This window comes from Camponotus floridanus, unplaced genomic scaffold, assembly GCF_003227725.1.
Source record: "Camponotus floridanus strain SB8 unplaced genomic scaffold, Cflo_v7.5 scaffold12, whole genome shotgun sequence".
Lineage (NCBI taxonomy): Eukaryota > Metazoa > Arthropoda > Insecta > Hymenoptera > Formicidae > Camponotus > Camponotus floridanus.
The window spans coordinates 22,785-35,000 of NW_020229237.1; the positions used below are offsets into that span (position 1 = coordinate 22,785).

Here is a 12,216-nt window from a genome sequence, read left to right on the forward strand (position 1 = left end):
ACAATAATTAAACGCATCGTGAAGAAAACCGTGCTGTCATCAGACTGCCGTCATTTTCAGGCAGTGAAAGTCGGACGGATTATATTCACTCCTTTTTATTCTTTTAAAAGTGAATATCAAGAACAAGGTACAGTATATATACGAATATTGTAAGTGTTAAAAAATGTCCGCGGGAATATTATAGTTGTGCATATACAAAAATATATCCAATATGCTGTGCATTTTCTACATTATATATTAAATCGAAATCGCGCGAAAGAGGAAAAGAAAAACAAGAATATGAATACATATTTCCATTCTTTACTATAGGAAATTAAAAATATCTTAATTTTTTCTCTCTTTCTTCGAACAAATCTACATAATATGACTAATACGATTAATTGATTTTATCTTTATATATTTATTATTAATTAAAGTCATAGACAATATTCAGAAATCAAAGTAGCGCGAACGTTGAGCGCTTAATGGCCATGCGCAGTAATGGCCATGCGCAGAAACAAATGCGCACCGGTTGGGCCGCCATGTTAGTAACGTCATTGCATTCGTCCTACGTGATCGGAGTCGAATACGCAGTTACACGGATCGTCGTACATCTGCATTTTTCGCGTCTTTTAACCGTAAATAAACGAATATCGCGAATGAACGAGCGTTGAGAGTGTCCAAGGATGATCGCGCGACTTTCATAATACATCGATGGAAGCGCGCGACAACTGTTTTTGACAGTATTCAGTGGCGTCATCGCGAAGGTGGAGCGAAGTCGCGTCGCGTTATTCGCGCCTTTGATGATGATTATCGGATGCGAGCGAGTATCAGGAGTGCCGAATAAAGTGTCCCGCGTTCGCGTTGATAATATCCTGTGAGTTTGTGTGCATCAAGATCGAAATGAGATCCCGAGAAGAGCGAATGAAGCGATCTGTGGAACAGCCGGTGAACGGTGAGTCGATTTGATTTGTCATATTTGCGTGACAAATTCGTGCTCATTCGACGCTTATACAACATTGCGATGTCTCGAATTGCGTTTGAGCGAATCGGCGCCGCATCATAATTCGATGCGACGCGATGCAATTCAAATAAAGTCGATCGCGTGAAGATCGATGATTAAGTTAGAAGCGATTTGAAGTTTATTTTGTACGCGCGCGTGCACTGCTTACACAGGAATCTTGTAGGGATGCCAACTGTCAAACGATAACTTTTTCGATCTAGCCTAATCTAACCTAACCTTCCATGTCTTAGGATGTCGAATGTAAACACGAGCATATGCTGCGGATTTTACCATGCTTTTAAAAATAATATTTAATCATTAGTGTAATACATTTTATTACGTAGTATATTAATCGTATTAAATGTGCGACGTATAGTTTTACACATTTTTAATAAGGAGCATATAATATAATTGGTTAGATTAGATTAAATTAATTAAAAGAAGCTGCTGTGACGATGCATTTAACGTAATAGTATTAATTTGACGAATTTGCAGTTATTAAAGTTAAATGATATTTGTGGTGTGATGATTCGCATACTTTAATATTATAGGAGTCATTAGTTTATCAAAAATTTAATAATGATGGATAGGTTAACATGAATTAATGCAATAGTCTGCTAGATATATCAATTATTATAATGATATTTTCTCTGTGATAACCGTAACTCGTATAGGTTTTTAATTTTATTTTTAAAATCACTAATTCTAAATTCTATAGATTTTTATTTGTCGTAACTTACAAAATTATTTGTAAACATTCCTTGCAGACAAAAGAATTGTTAAGTAAAATATAATATTATGCACGTAATATGATAGAACACATAATACAATGTTATTAATATTTTAAATCCTATAAAAAGTATTCTTTACGTTTGTGTTTTATTAATGTACTATTCATATTTTTAATTTAATAATAAATGATATGGCATAATTCTTGGAACACGCTATCTCTATAACATTTTTATTCCACATTATAAGAAAACTTTAATTTTAATTTAAAAATCTGTTTTGTTATGAGAAAAACACGATTATTGATTTGATCGATTTAAAAGATTTCCCGTCGTTTTATTCATTAATTACACGTAATTCATATCATTACCAACACGAATAATGATTTGATCGATTTGAGAGATTTCCCGTTGTTTTATTCATATATCCATCATATAAATTTGAAAGAGTGAACAAAAACTTAAAAAATAATAGTTATTCATTATATTCTCTTATATACGATACTGTAATATTATACTCTAATGTTAATAAGTTACGTTTTTTATTAACTTGCTTAAAGACAATTTACTGATATAAACTCGTAATAATATAGTTAATAAAATTTTATTTGAATGTATATTATAAATTATAAAAATTCTTAAATTTTTGGTAAAGGAATATACTACTTTTAAACAGTATAAAAGAATTCAAATATATATATTTATAGATAGTTTTGCATTCTACGTAACGGCCTCTTTTGCTTCAGACCAACGCGAAATAGACGATTTTGCCATCTCACGGCGCTCGATCGCTAGCACAAATTTAGAGTGGGAAGTACGGCACCGTACTTTGTTATTACATACCATTTCTCGATCGAAACGTCTGTTAACGACCTCAGAAGTTGTGTGTTTACATATGACATACACATTTATTGTAATATCGTCAAGTGTTATTAGTTTTTGGAAGTTTCTCGAAATAACAAGAAATCACAAGTGCGCATATATATTTTTCATGTGACAATAATAGTGGATATATATAAAACATTAATTTATTGCAGCTAATTATTGTAACAAAACATACAGTTGTTACAGTTTAGAATTTGTAGTATATCTTATTATACAGAGTAAGTTATTCAAAATTAAGTTTATTTTTATATATTTGTCTTAATTCCATCTTTTCCATTAAATCATGGTAGAGACAGTGCTATGTTTATTTGTCCGTTTGTACTTTCTAACAAAAATATATTTTTATAGATATCTAAGATAAAAGTAGTATCATGTTTCTTAAACTATTGTTAAGTAGCAGTTTAACAATCATCGTCGCTGCGGCTTTTTTAACCGACGATCAGATAATTAAAATATCTCAAGAAGAGATAAACAGGCACTCGAATTATATATTACGGCAACATTATGATATCGTTACACATATCGAAAAAAATATTCTTGTCAGCAACTGCAGTATACATACAGATATTATATATTCAACATCAAGCATATTATTATATTTATACGTAAAAAATATTAGTCTAACTGTGGTTTATTATCCAAATTATTATTCTAACAATGATATTGAAGAAAAGATCATTTATGCATCGATAAAATCTATGTATGATGTTGAGAAAAACATTGTCAAATATATATTTGCTAATGATCTATTGCCAGGATATTACATCATAAAATTAGTTTATAATATAACTGAAGATATGGGCCTAAAAAACTTTTATACAAGAGATAAGCGACAATGGTAAGTAACTGTTAAAATGTTAAATATATAGTAATTTCACGATGTTTATGATCAAGCCCTGGTAAATCATTTTTCTATTTAAAAAGTATTTTCTAAGAAAAATACATTTATACATAGACACGTACTTATTTGAAATGTTTCCATTCTTAATTACATGTTTCTTAAATCATTATTTGGTAAAAAATTTTGCAATTTAATATTATCATTATTATTAAAATGAATGTAAATAAAAATTAATTTAATTAAAGTAGTCAGCAATAACACATGTCTTATACAGCATTTTATTGTCAACAATCAAATAAAATTTAATATTCCGATAGAGTTTTGAATTGTTTTCAAAATATAAGTATAATTTTGAAGGATTTATATTTTTATAAAAAACTTGCTATATGAACAACACGATACACAAGAAAAGATCAATTAAGAGCCACCGTGGATGGTAGTACGTAAATTTTTTTTTAAAGATTAATTATTCGCGAAAATTTAAACGTGCACAATTGCATATGCATATATTTTACTTAGTGCAGTCTAGTTTAAAATTCGCATTGACAAAAATCTGCGTATTTTGCTACTAAAAGCTCGAGAATTTGAAACTAACGGGCATCGAAAAACTTCTTAAAATCTCTATTTCGAGAAAAACTCAATCGTCCGCATTGTCTCTCGTTTCTTCATCGCTTAAGAAACGCGTGTCATCAACGTTGACAATATTAATTTCTCTATTTAATTGTGTGGTGCCGTAAAAATAAAACTGAATAAAAACCAAAAAAATTACGTGTCGTGGCTCGTCTTTATTCTCAATCGTGTGGTGTCCTTTTATGAAACTCTTTCACGGGCCTCCCGCACCGACGTTTTCATTCGTGAACATTTTCTAGTTGCTTATATGAAATTTGAAATTTTGAACAAATAATTAAATTTTACACTGTTTATTTTGACAATACCAAACTTTAGGAAATTCATTTCTAATTTAAAAAAGTCTTTAGTTTAGAAGGGAAACATTTCCAGATATATGTTTATATGAATTCTTTTTATCCTTATAATCCATAAAAATCATTATCAAAATTTGATTAGATCATGAACACATACAACTTTCATAAATACTCTGCATATAATACATACAATTAAATATATAAGCTATACTTATGCTGTTTCATGTATTTAAACATGTATTTACACACACCCATATTATTAAAAAATAATACTATTTTTGTTAATAACTAAGACATATATACATATGTGTTTTATTTAATAAACTATCACTAAAATAGGCAGTATCTTTCACTTGTATAAAATTATGTACAAAATCGTTGATAATATATCAATTAAAAAAAGTTATAATCAATTTAAAAAAATTATTATCTTAATACCGTTTTATATTGAAATTTATTTTAATTTTATTAAACGCATTAAAATTTTGATACTAAAATATTAATTATTAAATATTTATTTTGTACCTGTATATACTAAAATAGACATTTTACGAATTCTGCATAATTAAAATATATGCAACTTTTATACAATTTCATTGAGACCACTTTTGCATCAGGTTTTGCGGTGTCTTTATTATTGTTAATTCATATTTCTAAATGTGATAGGTTGGCAACGTATGTTGATCGTATTGGAATCCAACACATGATTCCGTCTTTGCCCGTCTTTGAATCTTTAAGCGTCAACTTTCAGAAGTTCACGTATAAAATTATTGTCGAAGATTATGAAAACTATACAGTTTTTTCAAATGAACCGATACAAAAAATAGAAAGGAATGATAAAAACATGACACTTATTCATGCGCTTGTAAAACCTATTTATCTACTATTTCTGACTAACCGAAATAATTTATCTCGTATGCCTGGTACAAATAAAAGTGTCAGAGTTAATATGTGGTGTAGAATGCATTGCGAATTTGCACACCAATTTGCTGAACATATAACATCGTACTTGTTCGATAAGTGGAAACGTTTGAATAAAACTTGGGAAATAAATCATATTGCACTTCCGGATTTTCAAAACGAAAGCATCATAAATCTGGGCCTTATTCTTTACAGGTAACTATATAATTAGAAAATATTAATATATTTTAAAGATGAAAAAGAGAATAACAATTCTTGATATCTAAAATTATTTACATATCTTTTCTCTATTTTTAAAATATTATTTGAATATATTTTAAACAATAAGTAAAATTGTATGAAACAATGAGAGGAGCAATATATCTAATTGTTTATTATTAGTCCAGTTTATTATTGTCCAAAAAGTTATTGGGATTTTTGTTGTTTATAATTTGGCACTTTTTTACGTTGTCTTTCTTTTGTATCTATGTTATATCAATTTAAAAGCGCAAACTTCGCTCTACATTTTAATAAAAATATCTGTATTTGATATTGGTTTGCATTAAATTTAAGCTATGAAATTAAGAATAAAAAAGTAGCAAATTTTAACGATTTTTTATATGAATTCAAAATGATGCGTAAAGCAGCTGAAGACATTCAATATTAACGATGCATTTGGTCCAGAAATCGCTAATGAACGTACAATGCAATGGTGGTTTCCGTAAATTTCAGTGGACATGAGAGCCTTGAAGTTGAAAAGTTCTAGACGACTGCGATTATTGACGACGACCACTTGAATGTGTCAGTTGAAACAGGCACATCGATTTGAGATTCGAGAACTAGCGGAAAAACTTGGCGTAAGCAAGTCAGCTGTTTTTGATTATCTAAAACTAATTGGAAAAACAAAAAAGCTCGACAAATAGATGCCGCATCAATTCAGCGAAAATTAAAAGAATCGTCACTTTGAGGTGTGTTCTGCATTGATTTTGCGCAAACAAAATAATCCATTTCTCGATCGCATTGTAACGTGCGATGAGAAATGGATCTTGTACGATAATCGTCGACGTTTTGCACAATGGTTGAACCATGATGGAGCGCCAAAACACTCTCCGAAACTAAAATTGTATTAAAGAAGATTATACTGACTGTTTGGCAGTCGTCAGCCGATATAATTCACTACAACTTTTTAAATTCGGAATTATTACGGCAGAGAGGTACTGTCAAGAAATTGTCAATCCAATTGTCAAAATCCATCAGGAACTGACACGTTTGCATTCGGTGTTGGTCAACAGAATAGTTCCGATTGTTCTACACGATAATGATCGACTACACGCCGGCGCTGCATTAATCAATTGAGTTATGAAGCTCCATGAAACTCTGTCTCACCCATCTTATTCGCCGGTCTTCTCCAACTGACTATCACTTCTTTAAACATTTCGACAATTTCTTGCAGGGGAAAACCTTTAACAATAAAGCTACTGTCAGAAACGCCTTCCAAGAATTTGTGGTTTCTCGAAATCTAAATTTTATGCTACAGGAATAAATAAATATTGTTTCCCGTTGGCAAAAATATTTAAATTTCAATGGTTCTCTTTTCATTTGCTAAAGTTCACTTGCTAAAATGTACGTATTTAAACTTAGAGGTTAAAAATCACAATAACTTTCTGAACAATCTATCTTCAATGTACATCAACTTATATGAAGAATAATATTAAAATATATATATTTTATAATCTTAAAATTGAAAATTACAAATTAAAATATAAAATTAAATAATTATATTAAGGTATAAGAATAGGTAAAAGTATTATATTAAGGTTTTCACTTTTATCGATCAAAATTTTAAAAAGTTATATATATATAGTGCGATACTTGCTTCCAATATATTTCATTACTTCGTAATGAGCATTAGAAATAAAATATTATAATACTAAATAATTAGATTATAATACTAAATAATTAATATGTTAATTTTATAGAATCATTTAATTATAAATTTGGAAATAATCATTATATAAAACATTTTTTGTAATTTTCAGAGAAGCAGATATTATCTACAATGACAATGTAGATTCTGTTGCGACTAAAATCAAAGTTGCCCGTTTCATAGCCCATAAAATAATACAGGAATGTTTTTATTATGAAAATCCATTTTGGCCGTTATCGTCTTTGTTAAATGAGGCTATTGTCGCATCTTTTGGATTATATGTCACTAATCAGGTTATTTTAAGCATTCTTTGGCGCAAACTTTATTCACTAGCAAACAATATTCTATATATATATATATATATATATATATATATATATATATATATAGAATATTGTTTGCTAGTGATATGTATATATATATATATATATATATATATATATATATATACATAGATATGTATATACATATAGATATATACATAACAATATGATATCTTCTCCGCAGATAAAAAAATACGTGTCTATTATTTTGCATGGTTTTACAAGTGTACAAAATTTCATTAGAATCCGTGAGTGACAATTGGGTACCTTTCCTTGTCAGTGCAGTGACTTTGACAATATATGTCAAGGTTAAGCTATTTGGGGCTGTGTAAAGTTAAATGTTTACCATTATAGCGAGCAATTTTTTTTATAAATCACAATATTAGACAAAGATTCCATATTTACAAAGAAAAATGAGTTTTATAAAAATGCTAATTTTCAAGTAAATGCAACATACATAGATAATTTAAAATATTTTTACATTTTTATGTTTCTTTTATTTTGTGTATGTGTATCAAAGTCACTATGTTACATTTGTCCGACTTTAAAATATTGTATATAAAAAAAGAAAAATTATCATTCAGATTCCACATAATATATGTATACATGTAGAAATTGTGTAATAAGATAATTTTGCTATATAATATAGTATATTTTAATAATTCTAAAAATATTAATTTTAAAGTTATATGTTGAGTAATCACTTTTGTTATTAAATTAATACTTTATATTTTTAAATTATTTATTCTATATTTTAAGAGTATAAGAGTATAAGAGTATAAGAGATATTTTTACATACACGTAGAAAGTGACAGCTGTAATGCATATTGCTATTGCGTGTTAAATCTAATATTAATTATAATAAGTAAATACATTTAAACTATTTTTTATAGACTCTCCCAAGTACCCGGATGATGGACTTGTTTGTGGTACAAATTCAACAAGAATCCCTTCATTTCGATACTGAATATAATACATCACTTTATAATACATCATTCAACATTTCTTTTGAACATTACAGTTACATTAAAGGTATGATAATATAAATAAAAATTGATTGAGTAAATTTTTGAAAATAAATGCTTAAAAAACAAATAAAATAACTGATAAAAATTTTAATTTTTTATATACAGGATGTTAGAAATAGCAGTGATTGGGGAAGGGAAGAGCCTTCGCCGCGCGCCTACACACTCATCGCTTCTCCTTTCCTCAATCATTGTTTTGCCGCGCGCCGCTATTATATGTATTACAGTGAGACCGCCTTCACCGTCAAGCACTTCTAGCCACGCGCATTGGCCGATCTTCTTTAATTAATGTTTCGTTAATTATTACAAATATCGCAAAATAGTATAGTATCTTTCTTCTTAATTTGAGCTAATTTACCTTCACACTTCAGGGCTGCAAAAATGTTTCTGACACCCTGTATAATCTCTTCATTATACACATGCACACATATATACATAATAAGGCTGTAATATATAAAATTATATATAAAATATATTACATATACAGGATATTTCTTTTTAAATGATATAGTCGATTATCTCGCAAACCAATGATTTTATTGAAAAATTTTTCAAACGAAAGTTGCGTAGCTTGAAGTGTAGCTTGAAGGGGTACACATGATAAAATATAGACTTGACCTTGTCAAAGTCAGGTCAAGGTCATTAATACTTTTTACATGAAAATCTCTATTTTTTTATTACATATTCTTGTAGATTACCTCGAGAGCTTTTAAAAACGCTATAATAAAGTATTTTTTTATTGAGTACTTTTCAAGTTATATCTTAATTTTACATAAGCTATAAGATATCTAGTAAAACATTTATTTTTCGATTATCTTACCTTAATAATTATATGTATTAAATAATGAGATGAATCAATTGGTTTAAAGAAAAAACATAGTTGTTTTTAAGAAAAAATGTAATTGTCAATTGCAAATTAATGTGTTTCATATCAGTTTAGTTAAGAAAAGTATTAAAATTGTCAAACTTTAACTTGTTATATCTTTTAAACTAGTGTCGCCTCTCGTTTACTTTTTTGCGCGGAATTACTCAGGATAACTTCCTCTATAACATATTCAAATGATGATAAAATCGATGTAACGTTTTATGTACTTTTACCATAATTATTGATTATTGAATTATTATTTACTATAACTATTATTTTATTTATATTCTGATGTAAATTATATAATTATAGTATCCGGCATATTGCGTAGATTACAAAAACTGATTACTAAAGAGATATTTTGGCAGAGTATCCGTATATATGTAAAGGACAAGTAAGTAATGCACCATACTACTATAATTACTATTTTTATTTAAATTAAATTTATTTTACTTTTTAAACTTACATCATTTCTTATATCATTATTTATATATATATATATATATATATATATATATATATATACATATACATTTATATATACATATACATATATACATACATATACATATATACATACATATACATATATACATACATACACACACATATATATATATATATATATATATATATAGGGTGAGCCATTTTAATGGCTCACCCTGTGTATATATGTATGTATATATGTACATGTATAATATCTTTCGTTAACACATCAATAAATTTTGTATAAATTTTATAACTTTAGCAAGCCAACTCTTAACTATTTTGGTGAAATTATGACGAATCTTTCGTACAATCAAAAGTCTACATACAAGTCTACATACAATTTAACTCGTATAAAGGAACTAACCACTATGCTGCTCAAGTCTCCAATAAAACGAGTATATTATACTGTAATGGAAGTAGTACGAGATTATAAAACTTATTATTATTCTATTAAACCGATAAAAAGGTTGATATCAAATTTAAATAAGTCGGCGGATGATTACATATCGGATTCTACAGAGTTGAATAACTCTATGATATATAATATAGGACCGCTTGACTTTCTGGTATATAATTCAAAAGAAACTGGTAAGTTTGCAATAAATTTATTACATTTTAAAGTGTTTATCACACATTGGAAAGAAAGATTTACATTATTAAAAGTGTTATTCATTATATTATGTATTACATACATTACATTTATTATACATTATATATACATACATACATTATATATACATGCATACATAAGTACAATTATTAAAAATATTCAATTTTCATGCAAAATGATTTTATACCTAATATAATATACAATTTGCATTTCCATTTATGTTCACTTTATGATATATTTCTGATTTCTGTTAGTGAACAAAAGTATAAATACAAAAGTATAAATACAAAAGTATACACAGATACAAAAGTATAAGTCCAAAAGTATAAACAGATACTTGTACTGATAAACCCTTTGAAAGAATTATATATACATATATATATATATATATATATATATATATATATATACAATTTATTTATATTCGGCAGGATATTATCGAGTCAATTACGATATCGAGAACTGGCGAAGAATTACAAATTATCTAAATTCTACATATTATAATAAAATACATGTTTTGAATCGTGCTCAAATTATCGATGACGCTTTCCACTTAATGATAACAAACCAACTTAATTCCACTGTATTCTGGAATATTACAAAATATCTATCACAAGAAACAGACTACGTGGCATGGTATCCTATGTTCAAAGCTTTAGAATATCTGTCCAATATCTTTCTATTTCAGGAAAAAATATATATTAAAATCAAGGTAATAACACAAATTATAAACAATGTCAATAGTGATGTCTTCAACATACTAAAACATATTACTTATTGCACATATTAATATTGTATGCATTTATAACAATAATTATTAAGTGCTTGTCAAAAAGATACATACAATAAAATACAGTATAGGCCAAAAACATATCACCTTTATGTTTTTTGAGAATAACTTAACTCAAAATGAATAACTTAATTCAAAGTGTATATATTTTTATCTAGTCACATGTTTCAATAGTAGGTATAATATAGATTATTTAACAATAGACTTTTCATTCAATAATGAACACAGCTACTTAAGAGAAATTAATTAAATATATACACTTTGAATTAAATTATCCTTAAAAAAGATGATATATTTTTGACAGGTACATGTAATTAGAAAAAATTTGATTAGATAAAAAGTTTTAAATATACATATTTTAGATGAAAGATAAGTATATTTGTAAATTAACATTCGAATAGTGTATGTACTAATATTATAAGAAATTCGAGAGGAAAAGGGAGAAAAGTTGGAAAATTGTTATCATTTTTAATCACAGCATAATATTTAAAATAACGATTTAAATATCATTAATTTTAAGATAGAAAGTTAGTAGGACACATATATATATTAATTATCTATGTGTTTAATACACAAAAGAATTAATAAATTATTAAATTATATTATACAATAGATATAATGTCTACATTTATGTCTACATGTCTACAATATATGCATGCATACACTTCTGTATGTTTATATTATGATATGAACATGTGTTAAGCATGTGTGAATGTGCACGCAAGAAAAATACAAATTTGTGTACAAATACATATATGTAAGTATAGCTATATAAGATAGATATCTTTATAAAAAAACTTTAGAGGTGTTTACAAAGACAGAATGTTCTGAATATATAAACCTTCTTAATATGTAAAATAAAATTGCGCAAGATATCTTTCTATATACATAGCAAAATATAATGCAAGAATCGAAAAATATAAAATTT

At 27.2% G+C, this 12,216-nt stretch overlaps 1 protein-coding gene across 1 annotated transcript in view; it reads left to right on the top strand.

The window, feature by feature from the left end:
* The first annotated feature begins 3,268 nt into the window (after positions 1-3,268).
* The window catches only part of LOC112639933 (aminopeptidase N-like), an 11,786-nt gene continuing 2,838 nt past the window's right edge, over positions 3,269-12,216 (top strand). Inside the window, exons 1-7 of the mRNA XM_025415341.1 lie at positions 3,269-3,433; positions 5,026-5,475; positions 7,299-7,479; positions 8,403-8,541; positions 9,712-9,793; positions 10,148-10,476; positions 10,930-11,210. Coding sequence (XP_025271126.1) covers positions 3,393-3,433; positions 5,026-5,475; positions 7,299-7,479; positions 8,403-8,541; positions 9,712-9,793; positions 10,148-10,476; positions 10,930-11,210 — 1,503 coding nt within the window. The 5' untranslated portion in view covers positions 3,269-3,392. The remainder of the gene's footprint in view (positions 3,434-5,025; positions 5,476-7,298; positions 7,480-8,402; positions 8,542-9,711; positions 9,794-10,147; positions 10,477-10,929; positions 11,211-12,216) is intronic.